This window comes from Synchiropus splendidus, chromosome 9 (assembly GCF_027744825.2).
Source record: "Synchiropus splendidus isolate RoL2022-P1 chromosome 9, RoL_Sspl_1.0, whole genome shotgun sequence".
In the NCBI taxonomy this organism is placed as follows: Eukaryota; Metazoa; Chordata; class Actinopteri; order Syngnathiformes; family Callionymidae; genus Synchiropus; species Synchiropus splendidus.
Genome location: NC_071342.1, coordinates 12,420,095 through 12,444,166, shown reverse-complemented (window position 1 = coordinate 12,444,166; position 24,072 = coordinate 12,420,095). Strand labels below are relative to the sequence as shown.

The window sequence follows — 24,072 nt, the reverse complement described above, 5'->3', positions numbered from 1 at the left end:
GCTCCACCTTTGGTCCCCAGAGGATCAGCCACCTCTCATAGGCCAGCCAGACTCATCGAGGTGGAAGAGCCAGGGAACCACCTCACGGCTGGGATCAGACCGCACAAACGGGGGGTTGTTTACCAGCGGTGCTGCGATTGTTGAACTCAATTCACAGACCAGTTGACTAGTTAAGCGCCAAAGTCGAAAGTTCAAGAGGCGCTGCAGCACAAAACTCCAGATTCTGTTTCTCATACACTCATTTTAGACTGTAGTCATGAGCTCGGCATTGTCGCCAACACAATCGCATCCTTTAAAGTTGATTCTCTTCATCGTCTGTGGACCCTCGCTGAGAGAAAGATGTAATATGTCACAGATAAACACGAGATGCTGTGCAAACATTCCAGCCAGAGTTGACCCCACCCTCCTCCACTGTCCAGTGACTGCAGACCCTGGTGGACACACAGCACAGTGAGTGACTCCAGTCACAAAAAAACGTTTTTAATGACCTGCTAAATCAAACTGCAGAATCAAGTCCTGAATATAAAGAGATCACTGTTACTGTTTCATTACTTTTAAGGCGACTAGATTCATTAATTGCTTAGCAAAAATATGTTTGGAAACATGAGAAAGCTACACATTAAAAGTGGGAATAAAGAGCAGAAATTGTAACCACTCTACTCCTTTTCAATCTCTGAATAATGTAAGAAGAAATATCGACTGAACTGGGTACCGTATGATGTTATATAAAGATCATATAATTGATGTATATATTGTTATATATTGATATGATATAATGATGCATCATCAGTTAACCACCACTCATGTCATATAATTTGTCATGTAAGGTATTTATAATGTGTTGGAGGAGGTTGAAATAAACATTCATCTACAGATTACAGGTGAAGTATTTTATGTTTTCTTTATTACTTTCTAATGCATTTTATCCAGTGTTATGCCACACAAATGAGTTTGAAGCAGCTCAAATAAACATGTAGAATTAAAATGTTTAAGAAAAAATAGGTAAAGAAAAGGGAATTCATTGTTAAATAACTAAAACTAAAATGTGTGTCTGTGTACCTGCTTCAGATATAGTTGTCCAAACTCTGTGTCCTCATAGGATCAGTGTCTTGTCAAAGATCGGTCCACACAAGAATATTATTACACACACACACACACACACACACACACACACACACACACACACACACACACACACACACACACACACACACACACACACACACACACAATGACAAACAACATGCAATGAACCAGGACGACAGCTTCAGGTGTGGCTTCCTTCTGCAAGCAGGTTTATTACAAAGAAATGTGAGCGTAACAATTCCCGAAATGAACCTTAACATGACGCGCAGGTTTACATGAAGGTGCGTCTCTGTGTCGCAGACGAACAAACAGTGCGGACTGGAAAGCTTTAAAGTTACAGTTTCTGCTACTAGTGTTTGTTTCTGCAGTGCTTTTTTTTATTCGGTAGCTATATTGCATTGCCCTTTAAATGTTTCATCATAGCACTTAAATAAGAGTCGCAGTACCTGGATTAGTGCATGGTCGGCTTACATAAAGTACAGTACATTCAGTAACTCTCACACCTGCGTGTTCGCCTTCACTGGAAATGTTCTTCCACACAGTCGCCAGCAGTTAGTCAAATAAAGTCAATTTAAAAAAACTATTCTCACAAAAAATAAAATACATTACAAAGAAATACCAACAACATTCCATTCGCACATTATATTAAATCATCTGAAAAGATTATTTTACATCTTTGCAACAAATTAAATAACACAGTCTTTAAGTTAGCTCCTTCCAGTGTCCTCAGTGGTGCAGCGACGTTGTTTCAGGGCCTGGGACTATCGCTTGGATGCCTTGGCTAGTTTGCTAGTGGGGGTGGCTCGTCTCTGTGGAGTGGGTATCTTGGAGGGTTTCCCCCCGTGTTGGCGGGACGCCGAGCGCGGGGTGCCTCGTGCCGAGTCGCCCACGTTCTCGGAGGCGTCGGAACACACGGACTGGATGTCCGAGATGTCGAAGTCAGAGGCGTCGCTTCCTCTGCGGCTGCTCCCCCGGCTTCCTGCCTTACTTCCGGGTCGACTCGGGTTTTTTCTGGAGTCTAGAGGGAGACCAAGATTATTCCTATCTGGACAGTCTCTGGACCCATGAGCAACAGTGGTTTGCGTGGTATTTTAAAGAGGAAATCATTTTTAGTTCATGGTACATCAAAAGATTATTATGGTCAAGCATTTAGCATTTTTGCTAAATGTTTACAGAAAATCTGAAATTTATTTTCAAATAAATAATAAGAAATCATTTCAGTGTTGGTGGAAGGGCTGCACTGAGCTTCAGTCTGAGGCAGAGACACGCCAGTTTTAACAGCAGAAGATCAGAAAAAGTAAGTGGCATTTACTTTAAAATAATTGTTGGTTATTCTCCAAACAGTTTTATATTATTTTATTCCAAAAGAATCTGTGAAATGAATATCAGTGAATATGCACAAATTAATAAAATATTCTGTTGGCATACTGCAAGTTGAATATTTAGGGCAATTTAAGGCTTCATGAAACAATGTCCTAATGTGCAGAGGCCACCAGATGGCACTGTCTGCTGTATACTTTTGCTTTTTCAATGAAACCACACATCACAACCAAGAGCGCCACCAACTGAGCACTAAAGCTCAGGACACTGTTTCATCAACCTCAGTAACCCATCACTACTTACTGCTCTTACCTGTGTCTGTAATACTACACTTAAAAGACAAGGCAGTTTGAACCTGTCTAAAGGAGACCCAACGCGGATAGGCCACTTTCAGGGGCTGAAAAATGCACTAAAGGTAGTGGTTTTTAAGAGTTAAGCAAAGATTTCTTACCGCCGAAGGTTTGAGTTCTGGCCTTGAGCACAGCAGCACTGATCAACGTTCCCTCCTCTGTGGACTGAAATCCTTTCCCTGACAAGTAACCAGGCAGCCGCAGTTTGCTGCCTTGAACTGGTGTATTCTGAGAAACACAGGAGAACTGTTGGCTTGGCATAAAAAAAAAAAAAAAATTTTTTTAAAGCAAGAAGCGTCACACCAGCTCCAGTCAAGTCTAAATAATTAGAACTGAGTGGGAAATAAGACATGCAGAAGTGGTGCAAGAGTTCTGTCAGTGGTGAGAAGAGAACACAGTTAGTACCAAGTCAAAGACCCAACTATAACGTTTTGCATGACAGGGCATCTTTAAATTGTTATTCTGAGCGTATAGGAGAGTTTTAAAGTCCAAATGGAAGCTGTCAGGGTGCCAGAAATCAATTACAGTTGGGTCATAAAAGTGAAGCATTCCACACCAGATTTGAGACGATACCTCTGAGGATGAACCATGGCTCCCGAAGGAGTCGGATGATTTAAGAGGAGTGGTGGGTTTGCTGTTTGTAAGCCAGGGCTTATCATAATTTCGGGTTATGTGTTGGGAGGTCTGAGGAACATGGGCAAATTAAAAAAAAAAATGGATTCACAAATCAAAGCTAGAAGAATCTCTAGATGGAAGCAAAGAAAAAATTCACAATATGGCTGATCAATGAGCAGAAGAATGGCCCGGAACCGGACGCCAGCCTTTACCTTGGGGGTGCTGCTCACTACTTGGTGTGATGGGATCATGCAGCTTTGACTGGAGGTGGATCTGTTCGGAGACGCTCCTCGGGACGACGGCCGCGACCTCCGACCTCTGTAGCGGAAGCTGGCCATCACCTGAGTGGTGCCCTCGGGGAGGATGAACTTCTCCCGCAGCTCCAGGTTTGTCCTGCCTTTAGCTGAAACAGGACACGTCCCATTAGAAAACTGGGGTCATCACGGGATCCTTGAAATGATGATCCAAATTATGACCGAAAGAATGGAAGAAAACAAGACACATCTCATGCAGTTTCACAGCTTCAATTATTTGCTCCTGGATTTGAAAAACAAATAAAAATCTAAAGATCTAAAGAGTTAAAATGTGATCATGCAACTTTAATTCACTCAGTAAGAGTCAATATTATGATTAGTGGTAGCATTAGAGAGACATCATATTTCCTAAGGGGCCACAGTGACTGTTCTGAGGGGCCACCAAGAGAAAGTATTATAGGTAACCTTTAAATAATAATATTATTATTATTGTTGTTGTTGTTGTTGTTATAAAGAAAGATAAGTATTTTAAGTAACCTTTAAATAATATAATGATAATGATAATAATAATAATAACAACAATAAAGACAGATAAATATTTTAGGTTCACCATAAAAAAAACAAAGAAACAAAAAAAGAAAGAGTTAAGTGGCAAAAATCAAATGGGAAAAGGAGATGTTACCAACAAATAGAAAGAAGAAAAAAATAAAATCACATGTAAAAACAAGGGACTTAAACAAGATATATTTAGAGTTTAACTCATAAGGAATGGGAAAATAAATTGTCAGTTTAACTGTCATCAATAAAACAATGAAAATAATACAAAATAAAAATATATGATGATTAGCGTTTTACTCTGACTCTTATGATGGGCAAACTATTAAAGTCAAAGGGCCACATTTGGCCCCCGTGCTGACCGTTGAGCTCTTCTACCAGTGAATGAAAAACATTTTGATTCTCTTCTTTCAGGACTGCTGTAACTGTCATGTCTGTTATTTAAGTTACAAACTGCACTGTAGGTGAGAAAAACAAAAACACATCTGGCATAAGAAGCTCGAACTGCATGCTGAACAATAGGAACCAGCTCATTTTCGCCCTGAAATGGAGCCTTGATGTGACTCAAACCAGCAACTGCATGCATGAAACTCAACAGGAATGTGAGTGAGTGGGCGGGGCTCGGATGAGACTGTCAGCCATGACTCACACGGCCAGTACACACAGCACTGCGAAGCGGCACACACGCTTGCTGCGCACACGCACACACACATACCACTGATGGGCTCATGGAGCATGGTGAGAAAGTTTGAGATTTGCCAACCTATGGGAGACTGAGTAATTGAAGAGTTTGATTCGGAGCGCAACATTTTACTGCCGTGGTGATGAACTAGAAGGAGGAGGATATTGGAGTTCAGCAGGAGAAGAGACAGAAGAAGACAGGACAGATCAAGAGAAAGAAGACACTTGGTTTTATGCTCAGCACACAACACTTCACTGCCAGCGTTGAGTTGTTTATGAACCACAACAAAAGTATGGCAAAGATTCCCTAAATACATGCAAGCAGCGTCACATGTAACTGTACACAGATTCACATTACGGTTTCTAAGATCATTGCTGTATATCATTAATGCACAATTATTACTGTACAATTCCCTTTTACCATAATCGATTTCAAGTTTTCCAGATTGTTCTGTATTGGAAAAATGTGTTTTTTGGACCGCATAAACAACTTGGCAGGCCGGATTTGGCCCCCGGACCTTGAGTGTGACACACTGCTTATACAGTACTTCAGTTGTTAACACAATTAAAGGCTGAAAATTGAATGGGAAAAAAGAAAACGTCTGTGAAGAGAGATACTTCAAATTTGTCTGTGTTCATTCCCACTGTGTGTTAAAGTTTAAAACAAACAAAAAAAAAAAAAGAGTATTGCCAATAGACAGTCTGAACTGCTACTGTGTCGGTCTCAGTTCAGCATTTAGTAATTGGGTGTTGTTTCCCCAGCAACCCTGAATGGTGGCTCCCCGTGTTGAACTCTTGACCTCACCTCGACAAGGGTCGTTCTTGACCAGGAACTCGTCCAGAGCCATCCAGCCTCCGCCCACCCGCACCATCACAGTGCTGCGTAAAATGCGTACGAGGCGAAGTTGCTGAGAGTCTCCAAACTGGGGCAAGAAGAGGGGGTTAGAAAACGTGTGTGAAGCTTCGAGCCTCACAGCTTAACCTGCACAACACTGGAGGTTCGACTGATTTGGACAGCTGAATATTTCATTGACATTGAGTCGATATGTGGATGAAGACTTAATAGTTACTGCTGTCCAAATCAGGGTCCTTCTCGGCTTTTAAAAACACACACAAAAACACACACAGATTTTGACACAGACGACAGAAAGGTCAGCCCAACTGGTTCGTTCATTGTAGTGATAACGTCACTGCAAAATGATCCAACACAAATTTTGACATTGAAAGTACCTTCTTTTAACCACAAGAGGGCGGTGTTGCAATTCAAGACACACTGACCCGCCTGGTTCTGGGATGATTCTCGCTTCAATATTTTGCGGGTGAAGCCAGTTGGGCATGACGGCAAGCACAGACACCCACACATCACAACAGTAACAGCCACATGCTTCCTGTTGCAGCTCAATTTCACGTCATGATCAAACGACAAACAGCAATCTCCTGCAAACTGCCACGTTGCTTTCCACACTTCAAGATGCATTGACACTGATGCAGCCAGCCGCAATGACAGACTGAGAACGACATGAGGAATGACTCTATTCGTTTCCGTCTACACCACACGCAGACACGACCACACACGGATGAAGCCCTCTGGTGCCTGTTGCAACTCTCTCATCCTGCATGAGCTTCTCAGAATGATTCGATGGTGATTTGAGTGATCGGATACATTTAAAGGTGATGGAGTTTGAGTTATGATTTGGAAAAGGGAAAAAAAGGCACAAGAAGTATTTTACCAGAATACAGCTTTCCAAAACCGCAACGTGAACGTGAGGGGTAAGATTTTGATTTTCCCTGTTTGCTATTGTCTCATCGCCGATTAAGGAGTCATGTAAGCAGTGTACCAGACCAAACTGTCAAAAGAGTGATGTCAATTCAATTCCATGTAGTGCGAGACAGAAAAACAGTACTTCATCTTACTCATCATCTAAATATTCTTAGTCATAGAGCGCGTTCATTTCTTATCAGCAGGGGCAAAACAAACTTATGAGCTTGGTAGCCAGCGTGGACGTAATTCATTCCCATGAAACTGCCAGAGTCAAGCACAAACACGGCTCTAGCTTCCAAAATGTCCAGCAGATGAATAAAAAACAGTATCGGCAAAAATGGGTTTAGCATGTCGAGGAAGCATTTTCTGAAACTCAAAAGTTGCTTAGCTTTGATGAAGCTTTTACAAAAAAAGAAAGGCAAACAAATCTCTTACAATGTTGCTGACTTAAGTCTATAAAGTTACTGTTCTTAATGATATACTTCTGAGTTTCAGTCTGAGTACATCAGCCAGCATTCTGGGTGCGGTGTTACTCGCCGAAAAGCAAACATGGTAATGAGAAAAGAGATAAGAACTTTTGAGACACGGAAGGGTCAAAAGATAGTACCTGGTTTCCGAGGTAGAACTGGAGAAGAGCGGAAAAGAAGATTGTGTTAGAAGAAACATTATTCCGTTCAAACACATTTCACAGTGATTCAAAATCCACTCACTCTGTATTTGTTTGCTCCAATTTGCTCGACCTGGAATCGCTTCGGACATTTGCATTTTGCCACTTGACGCGTGACCTGTGAACGCAACAAGTGAATGTAAGTAAAGACTGTCAACTTTACTGTGATTTTCAGAGTCCCGCGAGCGTCACCTCGTCCTCAATTTTGTCAGCGTCAGTGAGGGGTTTGTAGGCATCTTTGTTGGGATGCAAGGCTGCGACAAACTCGTAATAGTCAATGTAGCCGTCGCCGTCTCGGTCAAATATGTCGGCCACGGCGCTCATCTCCAGGCGACTGGTGGGGAATTCTGGGGACAGAGAGGATGAGCCTGTTAACAACATGAGACTTAGGACATAAAAGTAAAAATAAAACCATAGAAAGGAATATACAACAGTCTGTTTTAAAAACTACATTACATGCGTGGGCTGCATGAGGCCCACGGGCCCCCAACAAATAATGAAGGCTTTGAGCAATGAAGTGAATGACAGTCGACAAAGATGTCTGACGTCACGATTTGAAAGACGAACAAGCTGTGATTACTTGTCTCTCAGTTGGCGAGGGCGTTAAACTTACTGGAGGACAGGATTCCCTCGATGAACTCCTGCCGCGTCACTTTGCCGTCCTGATCTTTATCAATGCGACGGAAGAAATCCATAACTCGAGATTTCTTGTGGTTCATCCAGCGCATGTATCGCTTCCGCCATACGTCGAAGTCGAAGTTGGCGAATTCTTTCAGCTGGACAAATAAGAGGACATGATGTTTAAGTGGACAGTCAGTGGATAGATGTTCATGAAAGTCTCTTTTCACCTCCTCTAATCTGTCCAAAGCATCATTGAGCTTCCTCCTTCTGTCCAGCGCCAGAAGCCACACGTGCTGCCACTTAGTGACCAGCAGGTTGACACGAGGGTTCTTGGTCTCGATGGGGGCCTGTGTGGCCGGCGCATACATAGTTTGAGCGGATGAGCGTTTTCCTGTCATGGAAAGACAGAGTATGTTTTTCAAATAAGTCAGCAGTGACATCAGTCCAGGTGCCAGGCGGAACTAAATGAGAATGTTAGGAGGGTGACTCATGACCGGGCCAGATGGCTGAGGTCACACGTTATAAAAATGTGTCAAGATTCTCACTTCCGCCTCTTCCTTTCTCCAGCACGGGGATGTGCGAGTGGTTCGGAGGTTCAACAGCCGCTTTCCTTTTGTGTGTTTTCGTTATTTTGTCAACATCTGGCTGCTTCCTGGTCATTTCTTCCATGAAGGCCTGCAGGATGACACAAGTTTGCACAACGACCTCAACATCAGATGGATAAGACACAGGTCCCTGTGTATGACACGACTGGTATGAACCTTCAAGTGTCGCCCCCAATACTACAGTTCAAAGCATTCGCACAATAATTTAGACTTCTGGTTCAAGATGAATTCACTTTTGGAATCTCTTGTAATTTCTACTTGTCTTCACCTGGTGTTCAGCAATGAGGTTCTTAATCTCTGCGATCTCCTGTGAGAGTGGCTCCCTGTCTTTCTCGCTGAGGTTGCTCTCTGCCCACTGCAGCCAGGTCAGCAGGTTCTCAAGCAGCTCCTGATTGGACAGCAGCTCGCTGAGCGCCGAGTCCAGACGCTGCTGGTGCTGCCTGGCCCAGGCCTGAACCTGAAATTACAAGCCAATTGGAGGGGAAATTTATCAAAAACAATAGCATATTAAAATAACAAATCAATGAATGAGGGCTCAACTGGAGGTTTATCAAAAGCTGCACTACTTTTTAATACATTCATTGAACCTGAATTCTAGAATTTTAATAAATGAGCTCTGGATCACACCTCATTTAGTTATTAAAAATAAGCTAAATTAAACAGAAAAATTTGCCAGCCTTTGAATACATCAAATAGGAAAGCCGTTTTGGCTTTTTTTTTTCTAATAATCGTGGTCCAAAAAAAACCTGACCTCTTCAAAGCGGGCTTTAATGATGGTGTTCCAGTGTTTGATGGTTGTTATGGAGTCTGGATGGCAGATGGTCAGAATAGCCTCCCCCATGCTGATGGCTTTGTTCAAGGCCACTCGCTTCTCCTCCAGCTTCTTCATGAAATCCTAGTAAGAGAAATAAAAGTGAAAGACAGACCTGGGTTTGTGGATAAAAAGCACTGGTGGAGTCCTCTACCTTATGCTGCTCGATGAGGGCTTGTAGTGCGTCCTCATCATCGGGAAGGTTGCCATGGAAACGCAGCGTTTGCTCAGCCTCAGCCAGCCACTCCAGCAGTATATGAACCGTGGAGTGAAACTCTTCAGCCTAAAGAAGAAGCAGAAGACCGGTAAAGGTGACCCACTCACCCTGCAGTTGCGTGGACGGTACCTGACACAGCGCCTGTTCCAGGCGGCCCTGTTTGGACACGGACAGGTTGCACACCGTCTCCCAGCGAGTGCTCAGCTCCTGCATCTGGGCCTTGACCCATGAGGAGTCATCGTGGCTGTTTTCAATCAGCTCCCTGGCGGAACGTTTTAGTGCCTGAATGGTAACTTTCCTTTTTCCCAACTCCTTCTGGAAAACCTGATGCAAAGAAAGATAGTCACTCAGCACGAGTGTGGTCATTACTGTAATGTAATTCAGATCACAGTTATAAATAGTTTTGAACTTATTGCTTAGATAACATCTCACTTCCTCTTCACTTTTTCTTTTTTTCAATTTATTAAATTCCAATAAATCTTCTATATTATGTCCAACACGACTACCATTTTAATCATGTCTTGCTCCTCATATTTATTGACTTACAGTATATAAAAATTTCCCTTATTTTTGTTTTCCCACATTTTTATTCATTTATATTGGCACTCTTCAAACTGTTGATAAAACTGATAATGCAGAATTATCATAATTATTTATTTCAAATTATTTTTCTCTTTAGCAATGTGTCCTCACTCCTGCATGGATAGAACAAAAGAAAAATGGTGTGATTTTTACGATTCTTTGACCATCATTTCACTCACTAGCGCAGTCCATTTCAAATAGTGGGGCTGGCCCCACTGGGGGGGTGGAGCAATGCCAGGAGGGGCACATGTGACCTCGGGGAACTTGCTCTTTTGCTGTACTAGAATAAAGTGTAATTGCACATCCACTCATGATTTTCGTTCTTTAATTTCAGGCAAATTCATGCACTTTAAGTCATTCTTTATTTTAAGTTGATCTATATTACTTTTTTGTCTTTTCTTTAATGTCAACAAGGATAGGATGTTATGCAGAGGTGTACTCACAATAATTTTATAGAGAATTTATACTATTTAAAAAGGAGGCAAAGAGTTGAGGGAAGAGTGTGAAACGTTTACTTCTTCCTGAGGGGGGCGCAGCAGAAAATAATTCGGAAGCACTGCACTAGTGTGAGCACCTGTAATACTTCATAAACATGTGTTTTGCAGAGCTGAAATTCTGATTCAGCCGCCACTTATTTGCCTCCAGGACAGCACACAATAGTGAGTCACAATGGCGATATTGTGCAGTGATAACATAATGATGATTAAACAGCATCTGATTTCTGCAGCTTCAAAGAGGAGACGGTCTCAGCGTCACATTACACCCTCTTCTGTAGTTTTATTTCCAAAACACGCTGATGCGGATTGAGTGCCGTGTTTTGATAAATCACATTTGTGATGAAAGGGAACCAACGGGATCTTTGATCCTGGACGTTCGGCTAGGAAACTTGAGCACATCATTTGGTACCTTGTGGTTGTCTATTAAGTTGAGAACCAAGTCGATGTCTCCATGGACGGGCTGGTCTTCAGCCAGCTGAGGTTCCACTCTGTACAGCCAGTCGATGAGAGCCTGCAGAGCGTCCGTGAACTGGCCTGAGAAGAGCAGCGCCTCCTCCAGCTTGTTTTGTCTGTGGGGAGGGTGAGAAGGGACCGCTGTGAGTCTGCAATAATTCTTCTATTGTCCCTAGTAGCAGCAGCTGGCCAGTCTATTTCTGTTAAACCATTTAACTGTAAAATCGACTTAACTCATTTCCTCTTTTACTTAAAAATATATTGTTCAATAATTCTCATCCCTCATACATTTGAAAATAATGTAGTGATGTTTGCTTGCTTGTCGGTCAGCTGCAGGATTGTCGGAATTGCTTCAACACAACAGTAGAATTCAATGAGAAATCCACCACACCTCTCGATTGACTTCCCGCATATGGTGTCCCACTTGTCTCTCAGTTCGCTCAACATGTCGTCCAACTTCTGAGTGTCATCCTGAAGCGAGGTTTTGTCTTTCAGGGCCCGCCCCGTTCGGGAGGTGGCGTCGTACACCGAGTGCTTGCTCCCCAAAGCTTTCTGGAACTCCTGTCGACGACATGCACATCAGTACACCCAGTGGGATTTTACACTGTAAACAGGTCTAATCTGATGTGCTCTCTGATTAAAAAGGTGGTCGTCTATAAGAACATTTTTTAAATGGGTCACAACTCAAGAGACATTGCTCCACAGAGATTAAAAGTATCCAAAGGCAAGGTTGCTCTTAATACATTCAAGGATTATGACGGGATTAGCACAACCTCCAACCTCTTGTTCACAACATGGCAGAGACAAAACAGAAAGCGAAGGTGAACGACTTTTCCAACGCTGCTGTTATTTCCAGTCACAGATCTGATGTAAACTCAGAGATAAGACAACGTTCTTACCTTGTGTTGTGACAGCTGCGTCTTGATTTTATCCGGATCGTTGGCAATCTCCACCTCGGCGTCCAGACTTTTCTCAGACTCTTCCAGCCATTCCATCAGTTTATTCCAAGTTTCATTAAACTGTTAGACAGTAAACAAATAAAAGCATGACTTCACTTGATTGACTGTCCAGGGCTGTTTTGAGTTTGAAACACTATATAAGGCAACAAGTGAATGAAAATAGTCCGCTCCATCAAATTCCACTGTCCCTTCCACACTCCAAAAGCAATAAAACGCACCAGGAGTTGTACAATACAGTCAATCAAAATGTTGGAATTTGGAGTCTGGATTCCCGCAGTACCTGTTTTGCTCTCTTCCTGGCGTCGTCCAACAGACGGCCGCGTTCCACGGAGCGCTGCACCAGTTTCTCCCAGCGGCCTTGAACACTGAGCAGCAGGTTCTTGATGAGAACCACGTCCTGCTTCTGACTGAAATACTTCAAGTGGGTGCCCGTCTTGTCCAGCTCGATGATGTGGTCGCGGTGGGAGTTGACCTCTGTCACAAACATCTAGAGACGAACACAGAGAACAGGGAAAATGATGTGCACTGAGCCTTATAATTCTTAAGAAACATGAGTCACACGTGATTATGAACATTCATAACATCTTCTATGAAATGAATTCATGATGTCTTATGAATGTACATATACCATACCATATTTATTTATAAAGCGCTTAAAAACCAATACAAGATCGTCGCTAAGTGCTGTACAACTGTAAATCTGGATAAAACAGACATTAAAAACAATAAATGCATAAAATTCAAACAGGGCAGATGCCCTAAAAATTACTAAAACGATCAGCTGTGCGGTTGTATAAAAGCCAAATCGTAAAGGTGTGTTTAAAGTAGTGTTTTAAAAGCAGACAGTGATGGGGCCTGTCTAACATGGGGACGGAGGGCATTCCATAGCCGGGGGCCACAGACTGAGAACGCCCGGTCTCCTCTCTTCTTCCTCTTAGTTTTAGGTACCTCCAGGAGCAGCAGGTTGGCTGAAGTCAAGGACCGCGAAGGAACATAGGGGGTTAAAAAAGCTCCACTAAACACTGAGGGGCAAGACCATTTAAAGCTTTAAAAATGAACTGAAGGACTAAAAGTCACAGGCAGCCTGTGGAGAGAAGCCAAAATGGGGGTGATGTTCTCACTTTTGCGTGACCCCATTAAGAACCTGGCTGCAGACGGAACCGGGATGCCTGGCTAACTCCTACAAGGAGACAGTTGCAGTAGTCCAGTTGGCACGTGATAAAAGCATGAATCACTGATTCCAAATGGTGCCTGGATAAAATGGTCTTCACCTTAGAGAACCGACGGAGACAAAAGAAACACGACTTGACAGCCGCGGTGATCTGAGAATCAAATTTAAAATCACTGTCCATTTTAAAACCAAGGTTTTTACCGGCATATAATGCGTTATAGATGAGACCTTAATATAAAGTTTTTCAAATATCACAGAAGTCAGAGTTGTGAAAATGTAATCTCTTCATCCCATCATGAAAATATTCTTAAAACGAAATTGCTTACAGACATATGAACACAGATGATCATATAGGAGTCCCTATCTAATGTATGGCCGAGTTTTTATAATTATTACTACTTGTTTAGTTTGTTTTTGCTGCTTTACCTTGTGCTCATCAATCTGAAACATGATGGTCTCCAGGATGAGTGAAGCAGGCGACACCATGTTGAGCGTCTGCTCGGCCTGTGTGAGCCAGTTGATGAAGTCTTGCAGCGAGTTGTGAAAATCCGTGGCCAACGTCAGAGCTTCCTCCAGTTTGACCTGTGCAAATGAATCAGTGTTGAATCCACTGCCCACAAACAAAACCACATGACATCATCCAGAACTACTCCAGAGCTAACTAATCCAGAACTAGTGTTGTCAACAGAAATAGGGGCTGGTAATTCATACTCCTCGAGCCTTACACCGTCCCCTATCACCAGGAGGAAGTTGCCATGTCTGGAGAGGCTGATCGCAAAGCAGCAATTGAATAATGGAGTTTTAATTCAATATTAACCGCATCCTAGGCAGGTCATCGGTGGAAAACATCCGTTAACTTGAGCACAGCTTGTCATCATGAGGCAGCAGATGCTGTGGTAATGGTATTACAGACCTTGAGAGTAATTCGAGCGGGATTTTATTAGCAGTCTATTTTCAGATTCCCACTTGTCACTTTGCTACGCCGACATTTGAGGGTTAGCATTACTAGCATCGCTTTCATCTCAACAAAGACTTGTCCAGACAGTTGTTCACCGGTGACTCAATCCAACTGCATCCTCTGGACTCTTGCCAGCAGCATGTTCTCACACCATTAACCACCCGTGTTGGGATTACAGATTTAAACATCCTCAATTCAAGTGGGTGTCTGGCATGTCTCATTTGCACCTCAAACAGAAGCTGGGAATTGGAACCAGCATACCTTTCTCTCAGCGACCTTCGCCTGCACAGACTCCCATTTTTCCTTGAGGTTTTTCAGGTCCTGCTCGGTGTTGCTCTCCGACCCTTCAGGTGTGATGGCCATCAGCTGCTGACCTTTGTTCATCAGCTCCTGGTACAGCTCCTCCTTTATCTCCAGAGTGGAGCAGAGTTCCTAGAAAAGACGACAAATATCGGGGGAAGAAAGTAAAAGTCGAGCTTCAGAAAGTCAGCGTCTTTTAAAAAGTTTTAAAAACACAGTAATATATGGCCATAAATGGCCACTCGAACTTTCAATGCGTTGAAAACTGAAGATGAAAGATTCCTCGAGTCCATATAATCTGATACGATTGGAAACACTTTCATTCTTCCTTTACAAGGACTGCATTTTACGGTGTCACTTAATTTTCACACTTCAGATAAAACACAGACGGGACTCCATCGCCTCCTTCCAAGCCTGCCATCTGCATGCGGCCCTTCATATTGTTAAACACATACCAGATGGGCGTTAAGCTGCTCGCGGGCCGTGTCTGGTAAGCCTCCCACAGCCTTTGATGCCAACAGCTGACGTTCTGTGTCTTTCAGCCATTGCTGCATATCTTCGACCTCACCATGGAAACCTTGGGCCTAAACACAATACAACCTGAGTCAGAACAAAAGGTGTCACACACATTCATTGTTCCAGAGCTTTTGGCTTCGAGGGAAGGATGTCTGAGCTATTAATTCATCCGATTCATTGAGCAACAAACACTGTTGTTCTCCATGAAACATGGAAAAAAAAATCGTCTCATTACTGACAGTAGATTCAGACTTTGCTCCTATAACTAACAAAGGTCAATAGATCTTAAAGGTTAGATTTGATATTTAATGATTGCACTCGACAACCTTAAAATGCAGCACAAAATTATCATCGACAAAGGTTCAGCCAAGATCAAAAACATCATGGCAGTAAGAGAGCTACACATTTTAATCATCGCATCTGTTGTAAAATCCAGGAAGCAGATGTCACATCAAAACAATAACAAAGTGCTTCAAAGTCACAGTTTGTGTTTGTTGGCAACACGGAGTGCACCTGAAACAAAATGTTACCAAATGTCCAACATATCTTTGGATGTAATATGAGGGATTTAAGGACATTGACATTGATCTGAACTAAATGCAGGGGAGCATAATGCCACTCGGCATAAATAATTTTTTCTGATATACCTGAAGCAAAGAACTTTCTAGCTGCTGCTTTCGCTGCTCTGTTTTTTCCAGGATGGATTGCCATCGCTGGTTGAGGTTCTCCAGCTTGCTCTGCAGACAGGACGCCTCCTCCCCAGCGCTGGACTTCACCAGATCACTACCTGCCTTGTTCACAGTCTCAACAGTGGATTTATGAGCCAGCACATCAATTTGTAGAACCTAGAGAAGATAATAAAAAAATCAGAACTGCCTTCCTGTTTTCCATTTCCATTTTACAAAGGTCAAAATGTTGATCAGAAACACAGAAGTTGGGCTATTTACATGATGCTTGGCGAGTTCGATCTCTATGGCTTTGGGGTCGCCCACTGTCTTCCTCTGCTCGTCCAGCATCTCCTCTGTGTGGCTCATCCATGCCAGAAGCTCATCTAATGCGTGCTGGAATTGGCCCAGGGCCAGCAGGCCACCCTCCAGTTTGTGCTGGATTAATGACAGATTATTAATCCATGAGATATTGAATCCATCAACATGTTCACATGCACACACATATACAATAGAAATAAATCCTCAGAACAAAAATACCCACAAAAGTGGGTGAAATGTAGGGCGTTTATAGAGTTCCGATTTCACTGTTTAATACAGCCAACGTGCGTGTCAACTCTCCATTCTTTGTGTTCACTAAATCACAAGTCAAATACGAGGTCCAGGGGCCAAATCATTCGCAGAAGCTTTACATACCTATAGATAACAGATTTTTACTTCACCAAAAACTGCATCACCAACTAGACATTGACGTGTAGTTGAATTCATGACATGATGTTGTTCAACAGGCTTCAAGCAAGCGCTATTATTACGAACGAAGAATCTGGAAAGTGAAAATCCACATGAGAGGTCATTTGCTGAAAGCAGATGTTCACCGTTTCACAGTTCATCTGAGTGTTTAAGCGTGTTATCAGGGAGGATTTTTTTATTTTGACACAAACCACAAAGAAGCTTTGTGCAAGAATCAGCCTCCAGTACTTGAAATGGAGAACGACAGCACATTCTATTGAAACTTTTATTCCCTGTCAAAGACTGGGTTTAAAATTTCAGCCCCTTGCGTGCTTACGAGTGACAACCCTGGGCTTAACCAAACAGTATTCCCTTCTATTGAATTGTTTCAAATGGGCTGCCAAATGGGCTTCAATTTTGGGGAGCCAACCATTCCATTTCTTGGATATTTGTCATTAAAATGATGTTTTATCTTGTCAAGTTTTCTGACCTGTCGGCTGATAATCTTTTCATCCAGGTTCTCCCAGAGCATCTTGAGCTCAGACATCGGCTCCTGAATGGCGCAGCGGTCGGCGTCATCCGTGACCTTCTTCAGCAGGAGCCCCGACTGGTGGTTCAGGCGCTCCATCTCAATCTGCAGCTGATACGCTTCCCCTTTGAACTCCTGATGCAACGAAACAAGTCAAAACGGGTTCAGACAATTGCGTCCTGCATTATCTTTCAACAGAGTGTTTGTTTCACTGCACATCAAAGCAGACCAGAATCACTTTAGTATCAGTGCCGTTTCAGTAGAAGAACACAAACACAGCTGCCATGACAAAAACCAGCGCAGTGACGCTGATCAACATTTCCGGCATATGATCTCTTCAGCTTTGTGCGTCTGTGTTACTCATATTTACCGAGACATAAATCAATGATTGTACCTTGAGCTCAACAATCTGTTGCTTGACAGTTTCCAGGTCCGTGCCCACAGGTGACATGGAGTCCAGCTTGCTCTCTAGAATATCCACCCAGTCAAACATTCCCTGTGCAGAAGGCGGAGCAGTGTAGTCATGTGTCACATCTCGTGAATTTCCGACAACTATTCAAGAGCACTCAGAATATTCCGTTAAACACACTGAAATATATCAGACTGAAAATATGTGGATGTACTATTACAGGCAGAAGCACTGATTTCAGTACCTGCAGGCCGTCCTGGTACTGCACTGCCGCTTGCATGGCTTCCTCCAGTCTCTCCCCCCTCTCTTTCAAAGTCTTGTTGACATTTTCCCATGCTGAATTCACCTGGGAAAGTCACAGAAGTGCCCAAACGTGAGTCAGAGGGTCCATTATGTGAGTGCCATCGCTACAATGGGCCACATTAGATGAGGAACATGTTATTGTTCTAGGGATTTGGGATGTATGTAATACGCTACCTCGTCCAGGCTTTTCTTTATCACAGGTTTATCAGGTTCTCCGCAGGCGGTCATGAGCTCCGCCCCCTGGTTTTGTACAGTGACCAGCTCATCTTGCAGCGCGTCGATGTCCTCTTTAAAGCCCTGCAGACAGAGTCAACAGTTACCAGATGATTTCCGCTGCTGAAAAATGAGCTCTATCTTTCTCTGACCTCCACAAACTCCTGCTGCTGTTTAACCACAGAAGGGTCGACCCCTGGCTCCTCCAGCTCCCTCAGCATGTCTTGGTTGTCTTTGATGGTGATCATCAGACCATAATGATCACACCAGAACTTGTCTGCGAGGTCCATCACATCCAGCAGCTTGGCTTCACGTTCGTCAAGCAGGGCCTGGATGTCGCTCCAGAGGAACACCATGCTGTCCAGTTTGTCTTGAACAGCTTGGACAAGAGGAAATAGCATGTCAGTTAAAAACCGCAAAAGAACAACCATCTTTTACAGAACATTTGCAAACATCCAAAAAATCATAAGCACAATATTGCTCTACCTTTGGCAGAGACGTCCTTGTCTGCTCCTTCAGATCGTGCAATCATCTCTTCTCCCCTCAGTTTCAAAGTGTCATAGGACGGCTGGAGCTTTTCTAGGTCGACAGAGACGGCCTTGTTCTCTGAGAGCTGCTCCTTGATCTTGTCCACTTCGGCTGAGATAGAAGGTGGCTGACGAAGGCGTTCAGCGATCCGCTCCAGAGACTCCAGCATCGGGTCAATTTTGTCATGGAACTAGCGTGGAAGAAGGTTAGAAACAACATGTTTTAATCTCTGTTTGGAGCAGCATCAAGTGGCAATGGCATCAGTCAACCTTTGGTTATGTCATTGCTCTCATTGGTCAGAGGTTCATATTTTTAAAACTAACATAACAAAAATAGTTTTATTTTATTTTACCTTATTTTAACCTAGATTCAATTTATGTGTTTTTTAAATATCTTTTATTCAGCATTTTCTTTTGGCCAAAAAGGATTTGCATTTTCTCTCATCACCCCTTTAAGTAATTGCTGCAAACTTTATCTCATAAATAATGAATATGAATGTAATAAGGTTCAGGTGAAGTAAATAAAATGCCACTTAAACATTACCTGAGTGGACTTGGACGTGGCCTCGTCCAGAGTAGCGGCTCTCTTTTTAACATCAGCCTTCAGCTGGGCGTAAAGGCGATCAGCAGATGTGTATTTCTCCCTGATGTGTTCCCCCTCCAGCGGACTCAGCTCCACTAACTGCGGACCGGTTTTATTCATCTTGTCAATATGAGGTTTGTGTTCCGCGATCAGCTCTCTCATTTGCTGTAAAACAGAGAACACTCAGACCCTCTGCAGATCGGAGCAACATTCCTGAGGTGAGCGCTCATCACTCTCACCCTCAGTTCTTCCTGCTGCTGCCTCAGTGTCTCATACTCGATGGAGGGATGTGGTAGCTGGCTGAATGTGGTCAAAGTGTCCTGCAGCCACGGTGACAGTTCTTCAAAGGTCTCCCAGAACTGACTGGATAAAGACTGGGCCCTTTCTAGCTGCAGGCAGCGCTCAGAGTTGAGTTGGCTAACGGTGCCATATTTCTCTAGGAGAGCTTCTGTCTTTTCCTGGAGAGGAGCAAAGAAATTCAGAAGGTGCCTCCACATGTTATGCATTAGATCATCTTTACCTTAAATGCTGCTCTTTCCTCTGGTTGTTTGGTATTCATTATGGCTTTTCCTGTTTTCACAATTTCATCAACAGCATCTTTGTGTCTCATGATGTCCATGGAGAAGATCTGAGAAAAGAAATCACCATATTATTCCATCAGATGAAGTGGATTACATTAGATAACATGTGGCCCCAGGGGACCACGTGCGGCCCTCCGTCTGACTTAGAGCGAAACTGATAGAGATTGAAAAGGCATTGAAAAACACATCTGAGACCAAGATATTCAGCAGATCCAATATTTATGATTTATAATGAGAAACCTTTGATAAAATGTTTAACTTTAAATAAAATAATATTTCATACCTCAGCATGCAATATCATGGATAGGGATTTTTCCTTGCTTTGTAAATAGAGGTAAGACTCTAAAAAAACTAACCCAATTGATTAGAGGTTTTACAATGCATTAATCCCCCCCCCCAAAAAAATCACATTTTAATATTTCAAAATTAATCTGCAATACAAAGTTCGCATGTGATCTGGAAAATTTGCATAATTCTTCATAGTAATTAATTAAACAAAAGCAAGTGATATTTAAGATCTTTTAGATTAGATCAACTACGGAGTTATCCAAGTATGTAGAGGTCTGTGGAGGAGTGACACAAACACAGGACCCCTCTCCAAAAGACTCTCAAGAGCTGTGTCAAGAATATACCTTCTGTGCCTGGAGTTGAGCCATGGTTTGCTCCTGCTCCAGTCGGATCGCTCCCACAGACAGCAGCTTCTTTTCAGCATCAGTCAACCAGGCCAGCTCAGTATCTGCTGCCTGTTCAAACTTTGAATACAAAAGGAATCATACTCTCATTCATATGGAACAAGCACTTGCTATTTTTATTTTATATTGCGCTCACCTGCTGAGACTTGAGTATATCAGCGGCAATCTGTTTAACCCGCTGGGTGACAGTCTCGCAGACTGCTTGGTAGCGTTCATTGTCCTCACTCACCAACTTGTCCAAACCTTCTCGAGTGTGCCACGGAATCAGATCCAAGATTGAGTTGCTTAACTCGTTGAGTTTGTCCACAACAGGCTTTTTGTCTTTGGTCTCTTTCAACAAGGCCTAAAGAATACAGTGGAACCAAAAATGATGAGTTCTGATCATTTATGAAATACACACCGAGGTACTTTTAGTTAAGCATACTCACTTTCTGCGTACTTTCAGCATCCAGAAGATGCTCGCCAGTGTGTTCCTGACCAGCAAAATCTTTGATGTGAGCTTCTGCTTTCTCCAACCAGACGCTTAAGTCCTCATGTGTCTGGTGCAGCATTGTGGAGAGACCAGAAACCTTCTCCAGGGTCTTCAAAACATTGCAACTCATTGCAGTGATGTCAGCATACTTTGTTTTGATTCCATCAAGTTTGCCTTGGATGGCAATGACCTCATCGCCTGTGCAGAAGTGTGGAACAGTGAGCTGAAGTGTACTGTTACACACCATTGCAAACAGTGACATGGACTGTGTGTGTTATCTACACAGGAAGCTAAAATAGTTAATCCTGAAAGGCAATGATGTTTTAAGATATTTCAACCGAAACAGAGCCTTTTTTTTGTCCTTTTTATAACTAAACAAAAATTAACCACCCGTAACCCTTACATACTTTGAAGATTAGGATCTAGATGCCATAATATTTCAAATTAATGATGTTTTTGTGACAGGAAACATAAATGCTTGGGGAGGAAAAAAAGTCTTTTCTGTCACAGGTTGGGGAAAAAAGTTTGGGTCATTTTTTCCCCTTTGTTTTACAGTCATGCAGTCAGACATAGTGGGACTATCTTTAAAAAATCTGGCCCCAGTTTCCCCAAATGACCTTTTAGCAATGAACAGGAGATACTTGAAATTCAGTATTTCAGTAATTTGCAAACATTTGGAAGGCTGTGTCTTATGATTCGCTTCACAGAGCTTGACTGTTTGTGCCAAATGAAAAGTCATAAAACTAACACATGCCTGTAGTTTGCTTCAGAAGCTCCATGCCGTTGCTAATGGCTTGGTCGACGTTCTTCTTCTTCATCTCAATATCACTTTGTAGAGCCTAAGCAAAATCAAAGTGTAAGTTACAGAGCAACAAGCGTTTGATTGTACTGCTTCTGAAAAGAACTCAAATAATTCATGTTGCCAAAATGAGGGTGAACATAAAATGAGCCAGAGGAGGAGACTGTACCCGTTGCTCCGCCACTTGGTTGTCAAGTACGTCTAATTTGAAGTCCTCCACTGACACGTCATGCAGTCTGGTGTGCACCTCGTTCAGCCAGTTCATGAGCGCCACTTCGTCCTCGCCGAAGAGCTGGGCGTTTGCCCGAGCCTGCTGCAGCAGCTCCGCCCTCCGTCGGCACCGCTCCTGCAGCTCTATGTAACTGGCCTGAGCGACGTCCAGCTTGAACTGGACAAAGTCTTTGTCGTCAGCTGAGCTGACGGTTTTGAGAATCTGACCCAAACTGACAGCCTGTAACAGGTCTTTGCTGTGGTTCATAATCTCCTCCTCTAAGGCCTGACCAAGGCAAATGGTAAAAAAAGGAGGAAATGACAGGAAAAAAAGGAAAGACAAACAAACAAAAATGACTTAATCAAATGAAACAGAAAGCAACATAACTTAAAATAAAAAAATGAATGGTGGTGAAACAAACTCAAAGTGCATAATGTAGAGCGGATGAATTACCTTGTGCTGACTGATCTGATCTTCCAGTCTGGACGTCTCTGTGCCGATTGGTTCGGAGTTCGAGAGGTGTTTCTCTGTGGCCACCAGCCACTCGCTCAGAGGCTCCAGTGTCTCATGGAATTGCTGGGTGACGACCAAAATACTCTCAAGCTGCTTGTGCCTTTTGAGACAGACACAGTTTGCAAGTGTTAGTCTGCTTATCAGTTCAAAGCAAATTACTATCTGATTAAACTGTAAATACATGTCTGTTATTGAGATGTTTAGTTAAGATTGGCCACATTAAGAAGATTACATTTTGGTGGCACTTCAAATTACCATCTGGACCCACAAATGGCTTGAAGATCTGTCACTATCTGTGGTGCAGACAGAGCTGCGGCATGAGCTCCTGTTGCTCCAGGAATGCTACTGCTACCTACTGTCCCAACAATGTGAGGGGATTGCTTTAAGTGTTAATTCAAACAATAAATACCTAAAATTGCATATAAAAATAAAAGCAACACAATAAAATTAGGCTTAAAAATAGAAGTAAAAGGTGGCAGTCTGCACTCCTCAAGTGCTTTATTTATTGAGAAAGTAGAATCTGACAACAAACAAGATCCTTCAGAGGTTAAAAGTGAGTATGAAGCTGGACATGACACAGACCTGTTGTCAGCCTTTTTCAGCAGATTGTCCCACCTCTGCCCCAGGCATTCAATCTCTTTGGCAACCTTCTCCTTCTCCACAGATTCACCCAGTTCTGCAACCTTCCCTCCCTCTTTCTTTATCAGCTCCACTGTGGGTTTACGGTCGTCCAGCAGTCGCTGTAGGAGCTTTCAAACGCAGACAAAAGAGAAGAGTTATTGCACGATGTTAACAAGCTGGAAGATGTGTTCGGGAGTGGAGAACAGTAAATCACCGGTGGGTATTAAACAGCCATTAAATACCACGCTTTGTGCACCCCACTCAGGCTCAACAATGTCTGTCGGTTAAAAAACAAAGATGACTGGATAAATTAACATTTCAGGTATCAGCTTACTTTTTGTTCTTGTATTTGTGCCTTGACCACTTTGAACTCTGCGGAGGGAGGTTTTTGATTGGCAACCAGCTCCTCTGTGTCCGTCAGCCAGCTAAGGAGAGACTCAAGAGCATCCTGGAACCTCCCGCAATGCAACAGAGCTTCGTGCAGTTGGGCCGAGCGCTCAGCGATCTGTAGACCACAAGGTAAATATAGATGTCACCTGTCTGAGAGCCTGCTGCTCCCCAGTAACTCGTGAAAGGAAAACAAAGACAAAAAAGATGGATGACTAATGCACAATGCTGTTTACAGAACCACAGTGCATCATTCAACAACAACTTCACATATAAAGTATATATAGACATGGGATGTCAGAAACTAATACAATTAAAATCTTGTGTGTACCAACCTTTTTATTGAGGGTGTTCCACCGTGAGTTGACGTCTTCCAGATCCTCCTCGAGTTTCTTACAGTTGGAGCCTTTGGCAGCATTTTGGATCAGCCCTTGACTAAGGGAGTTGAGGTCTTGCAGCTGCGAGTGCAACGGATCGATCTCGTCCTTTTGGAAAGCCTACAGGTCAGATCACAAGTTAAATTAATGACAGTACACAAAAAAACACCACTATCAACTTCTCTCTGTGAAATCTGCAAGGGAGAAAAAGTGAGGCAACAACAAATAAGTAGTCGAGAACAGGGGTGGGCACTTTTAACTTTCAGTGGGACCACTAATGTAAACTGTTGTGAAGGGCCATCACACAATTATAAAAAAAAAAAAGGATGTAAAGGCTGAAAAAGGTTGAAAAGTTTATGGGTCTGTCATTTAATATGGGGAAGAGAGGGGGTCAAATTATTAATATTGCAAGGCTTAGTTCATTTTAAAAACAAGAATGAATTGATAAAAATGAAAAATAGAAATAGAATAGTAATAGAAA

General features: G+C 42.8%; 1 protein-coding gene across 7 annotated transcripts in view; it reads right to left on the bottom strand.

Moving 5' to 3' along the window:
* Positions 1 to 1,252: 1,252 nt before the first annotated feature.
* The window catches only part of dst (dystonin), a 92,162-nt gene continuing 69,342 nt past the window's right edge, over positions 1,253 to 24,072 (bottom strand). For 4 of the 7 annotated variants that reach the window (XM_053874836.1, XM_053874837.1, XM_053874842.1 and 1 more), the window contains 44 exons: positions 23,550 to 23,711; positions 23,162 to 23,332; positions 22,789 to 22,955; positions 22,147 to 22,306; positions 21,652 to 21,978; positions 21,438 to 21,522; positions 20,640 to 20,881; positions 20,348 to 20,554; positions 20,152 to 20,271; positions 19,459 to 19,566; positions 19,178 to 19,396; positions 18,900 to 19,103; positions 18,315 to 18,546; positions 17,981 to 18,207; positions 17,790 to 17,912; positions 17,557 to 17,658; positions 17,298 to 17,399; positions 16,865 to 17,038; positions 15,928 to 16,083; positions 15,628 to 15,825; positions 14,920 to 15,048; positions 14,426 to 14,596; positions 13,633 to 13,788; positions 12,316 to 12,522; positions 11,976 to 12,095; positions 11,468 to 11,637; positions 11,033 to 11,192; positions 9,674 to 9,868; positions 9,482 to 9,610; positions 9,268 to 9,411; positions 8,785 to 8,973; positions 8,457 to 8,586; positions 8,139 to 8,302; positions 7,904 to 8,066; positions 7,483 to 7,637; positions 7,334 to 7,408; positions 7,231 to 7,248; positions 6,592 to 6,708; positions 5,667 to 5,784; positions 4,944 to 5,009; positions 3,584 to 3,774; positions 3,330 to 3,440; positions 2,858 to 2,984; positions 1,255 to 2,104 (listed from right to left, as the gene is read on the bottom strand). In XM_053874836.1, the coding sequence (XP_053730811.1) occupies positions 1,848 to 2,104; positions 2,858 to 2,984; positions 3,330 to 3,440; positions 3,584 to 3,774; positions 4,944 to 5,009; positions 5,667 to 5,784; positions 6,592 to 6,708; positions 7,231 to 7,248; positions 7,334 to 7,408; positions 7,483 to 7,637; positions 7,904 to 8,066; positions 8,139 to 8,302; positions 8,457 to 8,586; positions 8,785 to 8,973; positions 9,268 to 9,411; positions 9,482 to 9,610; positions 9,674 to 9,868; positions 11,033 to 11,192; positions 11,468 to 11,637; positions 11,976 to 12,095; positions 12,316 to 12,522; positions 13,633 to 13,788; positions 14,426 to 14,596; positions 14,920 to 15,048; positions 15,628 to 15,825; positions 15,928 to 16,083; positions 16,865 to 17,038; positions 17,298 to 17,399; positions 17,557 to 17,658; positions 17,790 to 17,912; positions 17,981 to 18,207; positions 18,315 to 18,546; positions 18,900 to 19,103; positions 19,178 to 19,396; positions 19,459 to 19,566; positions 20,152 to 20,271; positions 20,348 to 20,554; positions 20,640 to 20,881; positions 21,438 to 21,522; positions 21,652 to 21,978; positions 22,147 to 22,306; positions 22,789 to 22,955; positions 23,162 to 23,332; positions 23,550 to 23,711 (6,948 nt within the window). In that variant the 3' untranslated portion in view covers positions 1,255 to 1,847. Of the gene's footprint in view, positions 2,105 to 2,857; positions 2,985 to 3,329; positions 3,441 to 3,583; positions 3,775 to 4,943; positions 5,010 to 5,666; positions 5,785 to 6,591; positions 6,709 to 7,230; positions 7,249 to 7,333; positions 7,409 to 7,482; positions 7,638 to 7,903; positions 8,067 to 8,138; positions 8,303 to 8,456; positions 8,587 to 8,784; positions 8,974 to 9,267; positions 9,412 to 9,481; positions 9,611 to 9,673; positions 9,869 to 11,032; positions 11,193 to 11,467; positions 11,638 to 11,975; positions 12,096 to 12,315; positions 12,523 to 13,632; positions 13,789 to 14,425; positions 14,597 to 14,919; positions 15,049 to 15,627; positions 15,826 to 15,927; positions 16,084 to 16,864; positions 17,039 to 17,297; positions 17,400 to 17,556; positions 17,659 to 17,789; positions 17,913 to 17,980; positions 18,208 to 18,314; positions 18,547 to 18,899; positions 19,104 to 19,177; positions 19,397 to 19,458; positions 19,567 to 20,151; positions 20,272 to 20,347; positions 20,555 to 20,639; positions 20,882 to 21,437; positions 21,523 to 21,651; positions 21,979 to 22,146; positions 22,307 to 22,788; positions 22,956 to 23,161; positions 23,333 to 23,549; positions 23,712 to 24,072 lie in introns of all 7 variants that reach the window. The other 3 variants (XM_053874839.1, XM_053874841.1, XM_053874838.1) reach the window with 3 other exon arrangements.